Source organism: Gekko japonicus, unplaced genomic scaffold (assembly GCF_001447785.1).
Source record: "Gekko japonicus isolate JY-2015 unplaced genomic scaffold, Gekko_japonicus_V1.1 scaffold1602, whole genome shotgun sequence".
NCBI classification, from domain to species: Eukaryota; Metazoa; Chordata; class Lepidosauria; order Squamata; family Gekkonidae; genus Gekko; species Gekko japonicus.
In genome coordinates this window covers 70,798-90,358 of record NW_015172053.1, presented here as the reverse complement: position 1 = coordinate 90,358, position 19,561 = coordinate 70,798, and the positions used below count along the sequence as shown (strand labels likewise).

Below are 19,561 nucleotides of genomic sequence, written 5' to 3'. Positions count from 1 at the left end.
GCCACATCTATGGGTCAGTAAATATCAACCACGGCCTCTTTAGCAATCCTTACTCAAAAACAAACATGTGGGGAAAAGTTTAACTCTGGATCAGCTAGTTTTCCAGATGGCACCAGCTCTCCTGTTGTCTGTCCCTAAATTAACCCTGGAACCCACTTCTATTATGTCCAATCTGATAACATAATAGAGCATACATTTATATTTTCAACAGCATAGAAAAGGCTACAATGATACTACATGCCCTTCTTGTAACACAAAAGTATCCTTCTTTTAAAGCACAACAATTTTCACTAATATTTCTGATGCCTGAAGACTAGCAGCCTACAAAAAGCAATGGTTTGAGTAGAATTAATAATCCAAAATCCTGCAGAAACAAGCTCTGACACTACCATTGTCACATTTCAACAAGATGTTAAAAGTACACTCATTCTTTGAAATGCCAATTTAAAAAAAAATCTTCATTGTTACAGAAATAATATACACATTTCAAATAGTGAGTTTTATATCATTCCCTTGTGGATTTATACCACTGAAGGTAAATCCCCAAATAAAATTCAAAATGACGCTGTCTTTAAAACATCCACCAGCATAGTACACAAAGCAATTAAAACAGATGAGCACTCAGCTTAAAAAACAACAACAAAAACATCAACTATAATAGGCACAGAAATAATCTAAAATATTAGAATTGTCAATATCAGCAACCAATTAAAACCAATAATGTTATAACACTGCTAGCCAAAAAAGCCAGGCAAAGCAACAGTCTTAGCCTGGCACTTGATTTCTAAAAACTTAGGCACTGAGTGAACAAGTGTAGTCTTCACAAAATAAGAACCAAGTCAAGAAGGTTAACCAGCTCTATAGTTATGGGAATACTGCAGTGTGAAGGTGACCTCCCCAACTATAGAAGGTGGCCAAATAATTAAATGTAACATAGCCATACTGAATTCTATACTTCTCAATTCACAACCAATCATACATATCAAATTAAAGTTTGCTGTTCAATGTTCGGGGGGGGGGGGAACCAAGGTAAAAAATTATTAATATGATGAAAGTGACCTACTTATTAATTACTAAACCACATAAGTAATACTTAGGATTTTCACCTAAATATCATCATGGAGACTCTTGTTTTCATGGGGTGGGGAAGCCCCACAGTCCTGCATACTTCATTCTGCACTTTATGGCCCTTGACATCCAGTAAGTGATCCACTTCTTTATCCTATGCAGATTTACTCTCTTTTACCCTTACACTAGAGGAGCTAGTCTAAATTTGCATTTTAATCCATTCATTTCATAGTTGCCTCACGTCTTTTAAAAAGATATAACTATGTAATGAGTGGAAAGGTAGCTACAGGCTGGATGATCAGAAGTTTCCCAATATGAGAGACAAGGAACAACTAGGCAATGACTGCTCCCCCCACAAATCTTTACCTGTCTCTTACAGTCTTGAAAAGCTGTTCCTGAGGGTCAGGAGGATCCTTAGGAACAGTGCTGGTTGCAGCATGGGAAGCTGCAACTATGGTAGGAAATCTGAGGGGATCATACCCCCCCCCCCATGAGTGGAAGTGCTTTCTTTCCACACGAGGGTATCTTGGGATCAAGCTGTTTCTATAGAGGACATTATTTACATACCCTCTTAACATCAGCAAATGAAAGCAGGGGCATTCTTGCATACCTGTAAAATCCAGTTCGCATACCTAGGATCACCACCTCAGCATTCCAACCCACTGCACATTATTGAGTGCTCTTCTCTACCTGCTGTGTGCTGTGTTTGCCTACTTTGCCCTGTCCTGACCTGAGATTCCAAAGAAAAAATTACAGTTACTTTATTATCAGTTTTCTTCAAAGAAAGCCAGAATGAAGAAAAGAAACAAGCATTTAATTGAATGTTTAACCTCATAATGGAAATAGTTTTAATTAATTAATACAGAATAGCTACAATTCAAATAAATTCAGCAATACTGACTACTGACTTCTAGGAGATGATAGGAAAAGAACCTAGCACTCTCACGCCTGATCTCCCTCCCTGTGCAGACAGGTCATCTGTAGAGGACAGGAGTGTTATGTGTGTTCACTGCAACTTGTGAACAAGACTAGAGTCAAGCCACACATCGGGGTTTTGCAGCACCAATATTTCCCCCCAGACTTAATTATCAGCTTAAACTTGACCTGAAACAACCCTGGAATGTGCTACTTGCATCCAAGAACACTGTTAATTCTGACATAAGTGCATTAGGATGCAGTAAGAAAGTAACACTTAAAGCGGGTGTCTTGGGAATACAAGAGACCTTTTAAGGACTATGATTTCTACTTAAATTATAAAGGGGGGGGGGAATCAACTGAACAGAATAGGTAGATTTTATACTTCAAATTTATTAGCATGAATATTTACATACTTTACCCGAACAGATGACAGCATTAGCTCAAGTTGTGGATGGAAGTTACAGGAATAAGCCCTGAGTCTGCATCTCCCTCCTCCCCTTCATACTTTGATTCCCTCCAGCACTTCACAGCAAGCCATAGTTTGGCCCCAAACCAGAACTGGAAACCAGGGTTTCCTGAGAATAAGTACAGGAGGGAATTGGAGTAGAGTCATTGTGCTGTTGCAGTCAATTATAAATATTTAAATACTTTAACAGTTTTCTAAAGCCATGGAAGAATGAATTCAGACTATTGCTTCTGAACTGCTATTTTTAAAAGTGAAAACCACTCAGGAGACTACAGATTTGAATGGTGTAGCAGCAGCTACTTCTTTTTCTTTTATAGGGGAGGCTGCAATTCTTAATTAAAACTGGTTCTGAATTCATTCTTGACAGCCCATTTTGAATTTCAGGATTAAAAACCGCTCTTTGAACGAATGGTGCTGGGCACTTATCGTAATAAAAGCATTTCATTGGATCGCATCGAAACTATTCCCCTCTCACTCAAATACTGGCTGAGCAGCCCAGTTTTGACCATAAATAAAGATGGATTTTCATTTAAAATGTGTTCTCATCAAATCTAGCATAGTCATTTACCAAGGAACTGCTCACACAAAGAAGAGCACTTTTTCTTCACACACTTACTTTGACATGTGATTACTGAAGAAATCTCTGGTGTGAACTCATAAATACAGTCCTCACAACCATTTTGGTGATTATGGATCTCCTTCTTAAAGCCACTTGGGCTGAAGATATGGCTATGTATCCAAGTATGTGATCACATGGCAAAAATAAATACTGCTATTTACTCTGATCAGGCCCTAAATCTGTTTTCTACCAGCCACGTTTCCCTTTTGCGTCTCATAGAGTTCAAAATATTTGCAAGAGTTAAAACAGCAGGGATACAAATTCAAGCAATAGTCCGTTCTCTAATACTGTTAACTTCTCTATATGGCTTACTTATGATAATAAGAGCTGGTAATATTTGGAAGCATCAGATTTATCCATTATTATGACAGTAAGTGTTTGCTCAGTACCTAGAACTTGCAGTCCTCGAAATAGCAGAATAGCAAGCAAACAAAAGCCACTGTTACTTATATAGACTCAAATCCAAGCCCTCCTTCTCAAGCCAGTTAGCTAGAATTGCGACTGGTTTAGACAACACTTGGGGAAGACAGGCTTACCAGTACAGTCCTTTCTGGTCACTTGTGCATAGGATGATGTCCTTATTGACTCCCCCTTATCTAAACCAAACAACCAAATCTGCCAGCAAACAGGTGACAGCAATGGCACGGGCAGTTTCTCTAGATACAAACTGCCTTCCCAACCCACCCCCAGCTATTAACTCCACTAGAGAAAAGAAGGCAGGCAACTTCCTGTTCAACCTTAATGAAAGTGTGGGAGAATGTATAACTAAGGCCGCAGTCACACAAACCTCTTACCGCGCTAGTTTTCCCGCAGTTCTTTTATCCGCAACATTTTATATCGCTTGGAGGTGGTCAGACGGTCCCTCTGTCTTCCGCTTCACTCGCGCGAAGTACTGATCACACAGTACGCCGTCCCCGCGGTGGCGCTTTTTAAAAAAACAACCTGTGCATGCGCTTGTCTTCCCATGCACTTCGGCGTACATACAAACTAAAAAAGTCCAAAATAAAAGCTAGTGCCTGTTTGCACATGCGCATAACTTAAACCGGAAACACACACAAAAAAGGGAGGGTGGGAGGGTAGCGCGGTCACGGCGGATTGCTGTCCAGATACCAAAACCACGGATACAAAGCGCGAGATATCGGGAAAACACCTGTTCCAACGGGTGTCAGGAAACGCGGATAAAAACAGCGGAAACCGCGGGACTCAGCCCGCTTCGGTGCGGGAGGCTGGTTTGCCAATATGAACAGGAAACTGTAAAGCACGAGGCATCAGCAGCGAAGCCCGCACTAAATGTCCGTGTGACCTGACCCTAAGAGAGAGGACAGAACAAAGTCTGAGTCCAGTGGCACCTTTAAGACCAACAAAGTTTTATTCAAGGTATGAGTTTTCATGTGCATGCACACTTACTCGAATACAATGAGGAAGTGTGAGGGCACACAAAAGCTCATACCTTGAATAAAACTTTGTTGGTCTTAAAGGTGCCACTGGACTCAGACTTTGTTCTACTGCTTCAGACCAACACGGCTACCCACCTGAATCTAAGTGAAGGAATCCAATGCCTGCCCCTTTCTGTAATCACTGCCTGTGTTTCTGTTCAGCAATGTTCAATTTCTCAACCCACAGAAGAACAGAGAAAAACCACAGTCTTGTTCTAGAAATTATGCTGACATGTTTTTTTTTTTGAGGGGGGGGATCAATTAGAAAAGGAACTTTAGTAGCCAAAAGCTAGAAACGGTGTGCTCCTATTCCTCTTATTCCTGTGTGCTATTATAAAAGAGATGTTCTTGCAAGCACACAACATTCAAGTTGCTTTACAGCTGATATACAACATCTGGGGACCACAGTAAATTGACCTAATAAAAACAATCCACAAAATTCGGGATGAGTTTCATGCTCTCAAAGTTTTATTGCAGTCTACTCTACAGAATAGCCCAGATAAGCTAGAAAGTTCTTACTGCACTTGAGAGCTCTCTATACAAGCTTGGAATAACTCTTGCAAGGCCTTCCAGTGTACTGTAAACACTAGACTCTGTCCTACAACACATGTTGTTTAGAACATGTTAAAAGAAAACAGTGGAAGAAAGAAATCTGCTGAAACCAACATTCAAGAAAGAAAGGAGATGAAACTTTAGAACATAACTATGTAAAATATTTGAAAACAAATTGTTTGCACAGTGTATTAATGTGCAGCTGCACTTTACACTGTTTTTTAAGCAAGAAAATTATCCACAGGGCAAAGATCTCACATTTAGAACAGTATATGCTGGTGACCCACAAGAACAATTTGGAAATCCCCTTTTGCCCAGATTTTCTAAGCTCTTGGGGTCCTGAGCAAATTGATTTTCCCTCCCCACTAGCTTGTTTTATAGCCTGTGCTCAGCTGCCCTCAACATTCTGTGATCCTGAAGCATTTTTAGTCCTTATCAGACTGTAGAGATTGGGGGGGGGAGTGTCCTTTTCTTTAGGTTCATTTATATTTTTCCATACTCTGTGGGTGGGTGACCCTGCAACGCAGCATTCATGTCATGACCCACACAGAGGCTAACTAGATAAACATCAGATACACATTGCTGTTGATGGCAGGAAAAGTGACATAAATATTTTAATCAGTAAACCAAATATGTCATAGTAAGATTGTTATTCTGTATATTCCAGATCCATATGCTGAATTACAAGGCCTCTTCACATGGTAATTTTTCTACACTGATCACTTTCATATAGAGAGCTTGCTTCCTGAAAACGTACACTATAATATATGACAAATGCAAATCTGTTGCATTATATATAAATACTGTGACTTATGTATGCATTGCACACATTCATTTATTAGGTCTGACTGGGCACATAAGATAGGGTATGCATGATATCCCACACTGAAGGTAAAGAATCCACCAGTAAAGTGAGACAGTCTTGCAAGAACAAATTAGTCCAAAAAATTAATCCTTTCCAGCATCATGTCCAACCATGGCCAGCAAGATGCCCTTGAGAAGACCCCACACAGGGTTGGAAGGTAGCAATCCACCCCTGGTGTCTGTCTTGGCCAGCAGCAGGCATCCAAAGTCATACCATTATAATTTAAATATTATACCCAATAGCCATGAAGACAACTAACATTTAAGAATGATTCCAATTGCTGGCACAATTAGAATTCACTAACACTCAAACTTTTGCTTGAAGAAGTTGCCAAACAACAACAGAAACTGTAGACCAACAACTACCAAACACTGTAACACAAGGAGTTAAAGCCAGCCATCACTGCCTGCAAACTTCTTAAAAACTCAAAGCTGGTTAAGAGGAATTTAGTTCTGCAAGAGCAATAATTAGAAATTATTCAGACGGATGTTCCAATACATGCACATTTGTCTGTAAGTATCCCTGATATTGATGGGAGTTGCTTTTAAGGGATGTTGGTTTAATAAGATTTCACTATGTTCAAATTACATCAATAGTAACTAGTAATCTATCATACTTTTATTCTACCCTTCCTCCAAGTTGCTCAGGGGAGCATCCCCCCCCAAATTTTAACCTTTAGTCTTAAATGCATCAGCTTGGACATTCAACGGATCAATTTTAAGGCCTTCTTTATACACACTGAATTTTTAAAGCTTGTGCATATTCTTAATTTCAATGCCTAGCACCAATACACCCAACCAGATTTAGTCATATCTATACATTTGTTACAGCTGAAAACTGATGCCAACTTAAAACACCCTCTTTAGAACATTTCCCACATATATATGAAGCAAAACCAACGGAAGCAATTATTTAAAAAACATGTCTGAAATGCCAATGAAGCAATATCACAAAGCACAAGCTATACCCTTTGCCAGTAATTTCTAAGTGAAAAGCCAGTTTAAAAACACACACACACCAAAAAAACCCCACCTAACAAAGTCAGTCCTCACAGCTGACTTTTCAAGCTTTCCTTCCTATTGGCCAAAGGGCCGATTTAAAATATCAGTGTACTGGGGCAAAGAAAAAAAGGTTTGCATTATCGCAATGTCAAAAGGAGGGAGGGAGCGCTATTAACTTTCCAACCGTAACTAAAGCCCACTTAAGCAACCACACAATGGCAATATTAGTAACGCTTACTAGGTTAGGAAACTGCTCCAATGGATTATTCAATTAACAAGACAAATCAAAGCCTTGCCCCCTCTTCTCACACTTGTGCCAAATTTCCTCAGGTCCCTTTTCTCCCTCCATCTCTTTCGCTCAGACAGAGCTTCACTTCCTAAGACAGGCGCGCACACACTTCACCTCTAGGCAGACCCACCTTCCCTCCCGTCGTTGCTCCTCACCTTGACTGACACAAACACACACGCGCGCGCGCCGCACAGAGCAGCTGCTCCTCCGCGTTCAACGCCGCCGGCCCCTTCCGAGGCAGCCCAGGCAATCGCTGACCTCGCGCGCCGCGCTGCAAGGTCTCCGCGGCTGCCTCCGTCGTCACCCTCCCGTTTTGCCAGGCGGCTCGAAAGCGCACCAGCCGCTCGCTCGCTCGCTCCCCTCCGGCTGCTGTTGCTGCACCAACACCTCTGCAAGGCTTATCGCGAGAGCCGACCTGGTCCCTCAGGCCAGCCGCAGGCTCCCAGCTCTCCGGCGAGAAGGAGCAATTCAGCAAACGAGCTGGGTCCTCCCGGCCAGCATTTTCGGCGTGAAACACCAACAAAAAACGGAGACGGGGGGTGGCGGCGGAGGCGGTGCAGGACAAAGCAGCCCCGTTCAAGGTGCCTGCACCACGCCAGTGTTGCGAACTGCAACTTCAGCCTTTTAACACTGTCCCTTGTTTGCGCCTCGGCCACATTCACATCAATCTTCCGCGGAGTAGTCAGCGGCACCCGCGGGGGTCGGACAGGCGGAGAGGGAGGGGGGGGAGTTCCCACCCTCAATTGACCCTGGGGTACCCCGAGCCACCGGATGTATCAAGAAACAGGATACCCAAAGCTTTACTGAAGTTGCCATCCTGGGCTGCAACTGAACTTATGACAGACTGCGACGTTCCTGCTGGGTCCTAAAGGCTTCCTTCTGAAAAGCAAGCCAAATCTTTGCTTTGCCTAACGCAGTGTATATTTGTTTCTTTTATTCTCTTATAACACGGACAGCCGATTGGGCTACCAAGTTTCATTCCAACCCCAATATGAAATTCATGTCATCTATCTCCCTCTTTTTTGGCAGGAACTCTGTGATTAAAAATTAAATGCCAGGCTGAAATTCAGCAGCAAAACTGCTCATCCCTCCATTTCTTGACCAGGAAATCCTGTATCTATTTAATTCCTGCCTCAAAGATCTTAGATACAGATGCCCTATAAGAAACAATGCTGCAATGCAACACCCACTTCTTCCGTTTATAATTTAAAAGATGTTTTAAACATAACATACACTAGCAGATGCTCAGAAAGCGGGGTGTTGACATCCCAATTCCAATATTCTATCAGCAGTGCTGCACAGAAAACAAACAAGCAAACTTGTGTAGACTGAAATTCCATACGTGCAGCAGTGAGAAAACATGAATTCCTTTTCCAAATAGGTGCACTGAATCACACATGAAAGACTTACCAGCATCACACCAGGCCCCAGGAATGTGTGGCACAGCATTAATACTTCTAATATAATCTGGTACACTCAAGGCCGACTCACCTGCTAGGCAAACTAGGCATTCACCTAGAGCACGGGCCGGCCCTAGGGGCACCAAACAGGACCCGCCCCCCTGCAAAAGCCCCCCAGCACCCGCCAAAAGCCTAGTGGCTTCCCTGACCACCAGGTGACCACCGCCATCACTGGCGCCGCTGCCACCTTTGAGTTCTTCTGACTGGCTGGCCCCGCCCCCGCCAAAAGACCACACACCGCCCAGAAGAAGCCCTGCTTCCCAACTTCCTCTCAGAGACTGCCGGCAGGCCCGCTTCGCGCCTCCCCTCAGCGCCCCTCAGCTGAAAAAGCTGACTCAGCTGAGTCAGCGCCTAGGCGCCAGCAAGTTCCATGCTGGGAAAAAGCACTGCCTCTTACTGCCTTCCCCCAGAACTGCTGAAAGGCGGTTGGCGGGAGCTCCGGGAAGCGCGGAGGAGGAGGAGGTTCCCACACGACAAGAACAGCCACCCTGCAAGGTGGAATGGGCAGGGCCGAGAGCAGGAGGGGGGGTGGCGGCAGCAGGGGATTGGCCGGAGGGTTCTCGGGTCTCTCTCGGGTCCCCTGGCTTGTCACTTCCTGGTGGGTGGGCCTGCAGGGGTTGCCGGCGAGGGGGGGACCTGCTGCTCGGCAGGGTTAGGGTGAAGCTCGGGCTGGGGGTCGCCCAGCGGCACCTGGGTGGGGTGGGGAGCGGCGGCCCACAGAAGCTCCTGCTGCTCCCCGCTGCCCACCCACCAGGGGGGTAGGGGAGGGAGTATAAGTTTCAGCACCTAGATCTCTAAGATCTACTTGACAGCTGACAGCTGTCATGAACTACATTCAGCCAGTTTGGACTGGGCAGAGCTGAGGCACAGTCAGAATGAGTCAGCACTGTTCTGATTGGATGGTCATGTGTATATATGTAGCAATGTACCACTGTATTTTTCGCCTTGATGGAGGATGGAATCTGGCGAAGCACTTTGCTGAAGAGCTGTAAATACTGTAAATAAAATCCTGTATATAGTTACCACTGGACTGAGTAAGTGTGGTTTACTATTGGAAGCCTCTGGTGAGTGAAAGACTGCTGAAAGTGCAAACGTGACTGAGGTGCTGGTTCATACTACCACACGCACTGCGCGACAGCCGGGGGGTGGGGGAAGAGGAGGAGTTGGCGAGGCGGGTCGTTGCAGCTCTGGGGGTCCGTCCGGTCACCCCCCCTCCTGCTCCGGCTGTGGCAGAAGGGAAGGAAGACCCCCCCAGGACTGCTCGGGCTGGGGCTCTGCTCGCGCACGCCTCCCCCAGCGGGCTGGGCGAGTGGGAAGTCAACCCGGGCAGGGGTGAAAGCTAACTTGTGGCGCCCGGCACCCCCCCAAGCATGTTTCTGGGAGGTCTCCAGGCCCCACCAGGAGGTTGGCATCGCCTGGGGGGTGCCAGAAGCTGGCCTTGCCTAGGGCGCAGAAACACCTCGGGCCGGCCCTGGGTATCCTTACATCGAAAAGGGATTAAAATGTTGCTTCAGCTGTGCAGCACTCTTAAATAGAAATTATGTTCCGTAGAATGCTTGAATTGACCTAAACATTGGCAAGCGGCAATAAGAATCTTAGTACCCCCCCCCAATTGTCTGCTAAAGTACCTACAATTCTTGCTGAAGAAAAGTCAGTATGACTTCTGCAACTAAAAGTCTTCCCTTTCCAACCTTTTTGTGTGTTTCTAAACGGTTTAATAAGCATATGGATAAGAATGGTTTGGTAGACATTACATGGGATTTCCAAAAAGCTTTTAACCAAGTTCCTCACTGAAGACTCCACAGTAAACTTACTCATGGGATACGACAATGATTCCTTTGTGGATTCTAAGCTCTGCAGTGGAGAAAGGAACCAACAAAGTCCCCCAAGAATCTATACTAGGACTGGTGCTACTTATAAGTGATCAGGAATTTGGGGGTAAGCAGTGACATGAGAAAGTTTGCAGATGTCACCAAATTATTCACCATGATGAAAGCTGGACTGTAAAGACCACTGATAAGATCTCTCCAAACTGGGTGAGTGTACAACCTGACAAATTAGGTTTAGTGTAAAGTGATGCACACTGGGGCAAAAAATTCTAACTTTACATAAACTGGCTGTGATTGACAAGGAAAGAGATCCTGGGATTGTGATGAAAAGCTTACTCTTACTCAGCTCCTATAATTTGAATATTTTTTCCCAGCAAACATTTGGAAGCATACTCTGTATTCTTCAATATACTTTCATTGATTATTAAAATATAAAAAATATAGATAAGGGTTTCTTTTTAATCAATACAGAACCGCAAGAATCAATTTTAGCAATTGGCTAAATAGCTGAAAATGCTATAAGATGTTTTTAAAAACATGACCTGCAATGTTGTTTGCAAGGAATCAGGGAACAGTGTCAATGTGTGTCACACACAGATGTAGATAGCAAACGTCAGGTGGATGCTGAGGAATGATATGACAAATCGCCTTCGACAACATACTGATATGACTAATTCTTAGTGTCTTTTGACCCTATTACCAAATAACCTATATTAAGCGTTGCACTTTATCGTTTATTTTATTTACTTTTTTTCTATCCCTCTTTTCTCCCCAATGGAGACCCAAAGCAGTTCACTTCATTCTTCCCTCCTCCATGTTATCCTCACAACAACCCTGTGAGGTAGGTTAGGCTGAGATTATATGACTGGCCCATGATCACCCAGCAAGCTTTCATGGCAGAGTGTGGATTAACTGTGCTCTGTACATTAGAAACTCAGTTTAACAGGTACAAAACAGCAAAAACTAAAAATTACAAAGCTGAATCTGAAAGGTAAGAACAAAACTGACTTAAAATTCAACAGGGTACAAATAATTAAACACCTCACTATGCTAGTACATGTAGATGGGAACAATAATTCAATGTCATATCCAGAATTAAGGTCTAATTTAGACTTCAAAACAAAGCTCACCAACCGCCTGAGAGAAATCAGCATCTTTTAACCCCTCCCCTGCCAATAAGGACATACAAGTAACTTGGTTGAATAAAAAGAAATGGTCTATAGAGTCTAGCAAGCCTCTTCATGACCAGCCAGAGGTCTCTAGAAGCCCTACAAATAGGGACCAAAGTATTCCCCTATTGCTCCTTCCTAGAAAATGGCATTCAGAGGCACACTGCCTTTGAAAGTGGAGGTTCCATCAAGCCATTTCATCTAGCAGCCATCACTACACCCCACCAGTGTTCCCTCTCAGCTGAGTCAGTGTGAGCTAGCTCACAGTTTTTTAGCCTCCAGCTCACACACTTTTGTCTTAGCTCAGGAAGGATGGCTCCAGAGCAAACTAATTTATGCAGTAGTCAAATCGCTCGCTCACAACTTTAAAGCCAGTGGCTCACAAAGTAGAATTTTTGCTCACAAGACTCCACAGCTTAAAGGGAACATTGCACCCCACCACATAGCCTTACTGCTCAAAAATAATTTTGTACAATGTTGGACTCAGGGGTCATTTCGTAGAAAAAGAGCTAGGGGGACTCATTAGCATAACTCATTAGTATATGCCACACCCCCTGACATCACCGGAAGTGTGTCCTCCCCACAGCCGGCGGCGACCTCCAGCGGGCACCAGCAGGGAGCTCCAGGCCCCGCCCTCCCGCACCTCACCCGGGGGGATGGCGTCCCCCCGCGTCCCCCCCCAAATGACCCCTGGTTGGACTATTCAATAGGGTCCAAACTTTTGCAGTCCCAGAGCAGCTATTTGGGTACTTGGCTTGAAAAATTTCTTAGGCCATTTCCAAACCAGTACTCTTAGCTGCATTTCATCTTGGATCCATACCAAAAGAGTGAGGAACACTCTCTTTCCTCCACTCCAATACTAGCATTCCTTTAAATAATCATTCAGTACTAAGTCTTTACTCATATGGAGCATACTTTTACTCAAAACAGGCTATTTACATATGTATTTCTCTCAGTTATTTATGAAGACCAGAAACATTCTTAAAGTTTAAGCATGCACAATCTCACCCCACACAATTCTGCACAAAACCGAATGTGTCGGCCAAGATATAAATTAACATTTTCATCTCTCAAGACATTTCTCAGAGCCTACAATGGGTTCACTGTTTTGGTTGCATTACCATGTAACTGGTGCTGCAAGTCACCATCAACACAAGCTTGCTTCTTCATTTGCAAATATAAATTGCTGAGGGAAAACAAAGCTGAGCAGAGCTCTACCACCCACAGAAATACTATCAGTCACTCATAATAATTTTTGCAACTTCTCTGTACCGTAATTGACTACCCTTTGACTACCGAACACGGCAGTGGCTGGGGGTATCATGGGACCAGCATGGACAAAAGCCATGTGGGACAGGAGCTGTAGCAAGGAGGGAAATTAATGAAACTGAGTGAAAAACTTGGCTGGATCCAACCCCAAGTGCTTAAGTGAGGCTACATAGCATTGAAATGTCTGAAGCCTATAGCCACATGTGGTCGCAACTGATAAGGAAGAAGCAACCACAACCCAGGGCTGGGGAACTCCACTAGATTTTATAACCCAGGGCTGGAATTGAGAGAAGGCTCATATTCAAACTCTAGTCTTGTAATGTTCCTTGATAATACCTGTCACTGTTCTGACTGCACATACCATAGACAATACCTACCCCTTCTTGCTTAGTGAAGAGTTTGAGGCAGTTACTCAGGGCTTCACAAGTTTCTCTTGACGTTTCAGAGACCACTTCAGCTTTCTTGAGAAATGAGACGGGGACACCTTTTAAGGGGAAAAAGGCAAGGCAGAGGACACATTTTGTTTACTATTCTCTTCCAACATGTATTTATGCTTATAGCAGATGTGAGTTAAACTGCCCATAGTTAAATTGTGTCACAGAGCAAAGCAGAGAGGCATAACTTGTCAAGCCTTTGTAGTCTGAAAAATTCCAGGGGATAAGTTTGATATCTGTGGCTTGAGAGAAAAAGGCATTTCTAATTGGAGCAGAAACTAGTTCCTTCTGATAAAGGGTAGGAGCGTAGTCATGGTTCACAGAGAAGGACATGGAGAATCACAGGACAGGAGAATATGTCACAGGACAGGAGAAATAACATCACAGGACAGGAGAAAACTGCTACCACAGAAGCAAGAGGTCTCCCTTTCCCTTTTCCTGCTTGCAAGTCCCTTCCTCTAAGCTGGAGCTTTTTTTATCCCAATGGTGAAAATTTACAGTTACTCATTAATGGGATGAGATACTGGACAACTTAGTTTTCCTGAAAGAACCACTCTGTTTCCACAAAGAATTAGACACCTGAGAACCCATTCACTTAGCTACTTCCTATGTGTTTCTTGGTTTTCTAGATGGTAAGCTACCTGGGTACGGATTTTTTTTTAACCTTTTGAAAAAACTGTATTAATTAATAGAACAGAAAATTAGGGCATAAATCTAAAATTCTGTCACAATGTGATGGAATTAGAACTATAGTAGGATAGAACAGTTCGGAAGGCTGTCTTTGGGAGAAAACTGGGAAGGCAGAGTAGCAGTAGCCCTGTATTCGACAAGCAACTGGTAAACTATCTTTTTCTTTTTTGTCAGCTTGATAAAACAAACAATTTGGGTTTAAAAGTAGCAAAAGAGTTTCTTATTGATTAATAGTTACCCTGAGTGGTGTCACAGGACTTGATGAAGGAGACGAAACTGGAAATCTCCTTATCTAGTCTTTGCTGACATGTCTGTGCCTCCTGAGGGAAAAAAGCAGAGCTATTATGCGATGCAAAAAGCTTTGCACCTGACAAGTAACAAGTAAATGAATTAGTGTTTAGTTCAAGTGGATATAGGAAACTATTTTAACAAGACCTACACAACAATAAAATTTATTCTGAAAACCACAGCAGCTTATATGTGATCAACTTCTGAATATTACAAACTGCCATGTGAAATTTTTTAACCAAAAAAAAAAAAGTTTGATTTTAAAACTACCCTTTACAGAGTCAGACCATGGCAGCTTATCTCCAGGGTCTCAGAGAAGAACTTTCATATCACCTCCTGTCTGAAACTTTTAGCCAGAGATATAACCTGGGACCCCTCTGCAGACAAAGCAGAGGCTCTTCCACTAAGCTTTGGCTCCACCCCAATATTTAAAATTATAGTATATAAACCAACAGTTGTGTATTTGAAGCACTGAAGGAACTAAATTTTGGCCATAGTGCATTTCATAAATTCTCTGGATAAATTCATAATTTTTGTTATTTAGAATAGTTGCTATGTTAGTCCCAAAGAAATAAGTGAGGAACTTCTTATTTGGCCAAACACAGTGGCCTACACCAATTATTAAATTTCCTGTCTGACAGTACTGTGCAACTGAAAAGTTGTTACACTCTTCTGGATGCAGGTTGGTTTGTGAGAAGTGCCATACCTTTTTGTATTTCCTTTAGTTCCTTTGCAATATTAGCTTACTTCCTTTGCACTATTATTAATTCTGTTTACTATTGTGCTCATTTTTAGCTTTTTAAATTAAACTTCTTTATCTATTACAGGCCTTAATTTCTTCTCACAATTCCCTCATATTAGAGCATTCATGTGACATCCATTTCTGAACTGAAGGTCTCCCAGAAGCACAATTGTTTCAAGGTGACACAGCTGATACTCAAATATCACAGCATAAATTTTTTAGACACTGATGAAGCAAGATAGACTCAGAGCAGAATTATTCACTAGTTTCCCTAAAAGTGAGCAATATACAGTTAAAGTTTCTCCCAAAACCACCTGCAACAGCACAGCATGTAGGACTGGAGGTTGGGCATAGAACTAGGGCCAGGGTTGCCAGATCCAGGTTGGGAAATTCCTGGAGACTTGGGGATGGGACCTGGGGAGGACAGGGACCTCAGTGGGGTACAATACCATAGATTCCACTCTCAAAAATCATCCATTTTCTCCAGGGGAACTGATCTCTGCAGTCTCGAAATGAGCTGTAATTCCGGGAGATCCCCAGGTCCCACCTGAAGGCTGCCATCCCTAACTAGGGCATATCAAGTTCTGCATACATTGTATATAGTGGGGGCACACAGGTATGTGCACTGAATTATTTGTGAAACAGAAAGAAGGAAGGGGCCAGGCAGGAAGGGTAGAGGGAGGACAACAGAGGAAAAGCCATATACACAACAAAAATCAGTTATGTGTTAATAAAATAGAGAGTTAAAGACAGGAAATTAAGAAGAGGTATGTAACCACTGAACAAGCCTTGCTATATTGAGCAAACAATAGTTGTGCAATAATTGTTGGTTTTGTTATCAAGTCACAGCTGAGTTATGGTGACCCCCTGGTGGGGTTTTCAATGCAAGACACATTCAGAGGTGGGTTGCCACTGCCTGCCTCCAGGTCATGAGCCTGTTATTCCTTGGTGGTCTCCCATCCAAAGACTGACCAAGGCTAACCCTGCTTAGCTTCTGAGATCTGATGAGATTGGGCTAGCTTGGGTAGGGTTGCCAGGTCCGATTGGTGCTGGTGGTAGGTGGGAGCCATTCAGGAGTGGGGGGGTGCGGCAACGTCGCTGCATGCAACATCGTTGGCGCCATGATGTTACGGAAAAGTTACCATAGAGTTTTAGGCCAAAATGCTAGAGCGTTGACTCACGACGTCCCCAGCATGATGATGTCACTTCAATGTGATGTCATTGCAACAGACCTCTTTGGGGGTGGGGCTTTCCTGCTGGCCGGTAGTGGATTGCAGCCCCGAAGATCAGAGGATCCCCTGGCTGTTCTGGGGGTCTGGCAACCCTCAGCCTGGGCTATGCAGGTCAGGTACGGTAATACCTTTTAGCAACCCCACCTTCCTTAGTTTTCAAAACTTTTTATAGGGCCCTATTCCTCTCACTGAATGACTGACTTTGTAGATTAGATGGGAAGCTAGCTTTTCATATTTATTAGAGAGATCAGGTACGCAGATCATCTTCTTGTAACCTGTTCGTGCACTGCAACATCAAATCACCACTAAATAATGTTCATGTTAGGTTGTCCTCCCCCCCCCCCTTTCAATTCAGCACCTACAGAACGTGTTGCTTGGCTTTTATTTACTGCAGTGCAAGCACAGAAACCAGCACTTGATCGGATCCATTATTTCTCCACCCCTTCCTATATGCAAATTCACGCTTCACCTTTTCCTGGAGGCAGAGCATGTTCAAGAGAGGGCAGCTCAGTCTCTATTATCAATGGTCCTAGCTTCTTTCGTTCAAGACAACAACTGGATAGTGCAGACTTCAAATACTTTGTACTATTGCCAGGGGATGTGCAAGCCTAGCATTTATGTTGCCCTGCAGCTGGCAGAACTCTTGGCTGCACCCAGCCCAGCAAGCCTGCACAGCTTGATAGGAAGTGGAAGAGCAAGACAAAGCAGCTCATAAAGTTCTCCACAGCCTTATCCTGGGTCTCTGCTTCCACCTCTACAACTGCGACAGAAAACCTGCCTCCTTCCCCCCCACCCCACCCCTCCACAGCTGTTTTGCTGTTACTGGTTGGTTTAAGTAAATTCACAAGAGGGGTGTTATCAAGTAATTATAGCTCACGAACTCATGAACTGAAGTTAGCATAAAAGTGTTAGGAAATACTGATGAATCATTTCAAGGATATATATCCAAGATTATTTTTTTGCTATTGAAGTTTAACCTCCCATAAATTATTTCCTACAACTTCACCATTTGCTTCTACAGCATGAATTGTACACAGGGAAAGTTTAAAAATATTACTAGAATTTAGAAAAATATTGTGTTCTGCACTATCAAATTATTACAAGGATTAAAGGTGTCCCTTTCTTCTAAATCAATAAAACCATGGGCCAAGATGCACACATTTACCATTAACTCCTTTCCTTTACCTTTTACTTAAGATGGAAAAGATTTCTATCATTTCAGGCTTTCATGCGATGGAAAAAACAGTTTCTCGGATCCTAGTTTCAGAGGCCAATACCAGACAAACTCCCTCTTCTGGTTATAAGGAGGGAAAAAAACCCATTCATTTACTATCATTCCTTCTCTCTGTTATTGTTAAGGACATCCATAGACTATATAGCATTTTTTTTAATAGAGAGTAATTAGCTAAAGAAGAACAAAGCACTGAGAAAGAGCTAAACATGGAAAAATGAAAGCACATTTTAAATGCTTGCACAGAAAGCAGATTAAGATGTTTGAGACTGCATCCTAGAGGAGCTTCCCCACCCACTTGAGACCACTTCTAGGGCACACAAATTTAATTTAGAATTTAACTAGCTATGGCCAGGTCCTGCATTTTTTAGGAGTTTAACACAGTCCTCTCCCAAATCAGGTTAGATAACTGCATCTGGGAAAGAGATATATTAACCTGCCTCCCACGGTCTCATCCTCTAACACACACACACACCGGCATTTGGATATACTAACTGTGGAGGGGTACACAATCTTGACTAAGACAGAAGCATGATGAGGAAAGGGCTCTCTCTCCCAGGGACGGTTCCCAGACCTTATTTCATGAGCAGCAGTGAGGATAAACTTCAACACACACAGACACACACACACACACACACACACACACACACACACACACACACAGGAAATCCTGATCACATCTAATTTCTTTCTCACCAACATCCTACTCTCTTTGATGGAACTCTGTTCATCTTAGAAAACTGGCTGTGTAAGGGGGTGCTGCTGCAGAGGGACTACAGCAAAGGACATTCTGTCCTTGTGGTGAAGAACAGACCCTGTGACCCCAAGGAGATATCCGCCTTCCTATAAACAGGCAAGAACTAGAATGGTGGCATTCTGTAAAAGGGTAAACATGTTCTTTTTGTTTTGCTCATGGTGATGACCAGGGCAGAGTGTTTGATCTAGAGTATATGCAGCCTCTCTCTCGTCTTTGGAAGGTGACACTGTTCAGCCAGTGAGATGCAGAAAAAACCCCAAGGCTGTGTTTACAGTTTTATATTTAGGGAGAAGGATCAAAAAGCCAATGAGATGACCGAAAGTAAAAACACTTTTAGATACAGTTGCTTTCTGCACATTTGGTACAGGATCAGTGGTTTTTCTCTTTGGTTTAATAGTCTGTGTTTCCAGCATGCACTGCCTGTATATTTGTTAAAAACACGGCGAAAGATGCCACTAAACTTCCATTGTGCTCTCTCTTACCCAACAGAAATCAGTACTATTCCTAGACTTCTTAACTCTTGTAAGTACAGGGTACTAATATAATCAAGAGGTAATAAGTATGAGTCTAGTAGTGTAATATAGTGGTTAGAGTGTTGTACTAGGACTTGGTAGACCCAGATTCAAATTTCCATTCAGCCAATAAAGTTCACTGGGTAACTTTGAGCCAAACACTTCCTTTCAGTTTAACCTCCCTCACAGGGCTGAAGATAAAATGGAGAAAGGGAGACACATGCACTGTACTCTAAGCTCCTTAGAGGTAGAACAGAAGGTGACAGGGATAATAGCCAGCATCCAGACTTGTGCACCCACATAGAGGTGATCCACTATACTCAGTCTTACTAAAGCATCTGACCACTTTAACGGCAGGGCTTCACAAATTTTGACTAGACTGTTATTTATTCCTCCTCCTGAATACTCAAAGAACAAAGTGGTACTTGCCTTTGTACTGAGGTTTTGCAGATGATTCCAGGAGCACTAAGTGACTGTTTCATATTACAAAAACCTAGCGAGAATGGCGAGAAGTTGCTCCTCCTTCTCTGTAAGGGACAACTGGCAAGGAAGGGGGGGGAGGAAGAAGAGAAGCAGGTTCTCTCTTGTGAACGGGCTTTTGCAAAAAGGATCAGCAGCACCTGGCTGCTGCCATCAGTACCTCCTACAAGAGGAAGCTGAAGAAAGCTCCCTTCTCCTGCCTCTCTCAAGTTCTCTGTGGCAGAGCAGGCAGTTTCTCTTTCTCGTTGGTGCTT

At 43.3% G+C, this 19,561-nt stretch overlaps 1 protein-coding gene across 2 annotated transcripts in view; it reads right to left on the bottom strand.

The window, feature by feature from the left end:
- OSBPL1A (oxysterol binding protein like 1A) overlaps positions 1–19,561 on the bottom strand; it is a 117,219-nt gene that overhangs the window by 55,791 nt on the left and 41,867 nt on the right. For both annotated transcript variants that reach the window (XM_015420745.1, XM_015420746.1), the window contains exons 14-15: positions 14,304–14,385; positions 13,319–13,425 (exon numbers count right to left, since the gene is read on the bottom strand). In XM_015420745.1, coding sequence (XP_015276231.1) covers positions 13,319–13,425; positions 14,304–14,385 — 189 coding nt within the window. The remainder of the gene's footprint in view (positions 1–13,318; positions 13,426–14,303; positions 14,386–19,561) is intronic.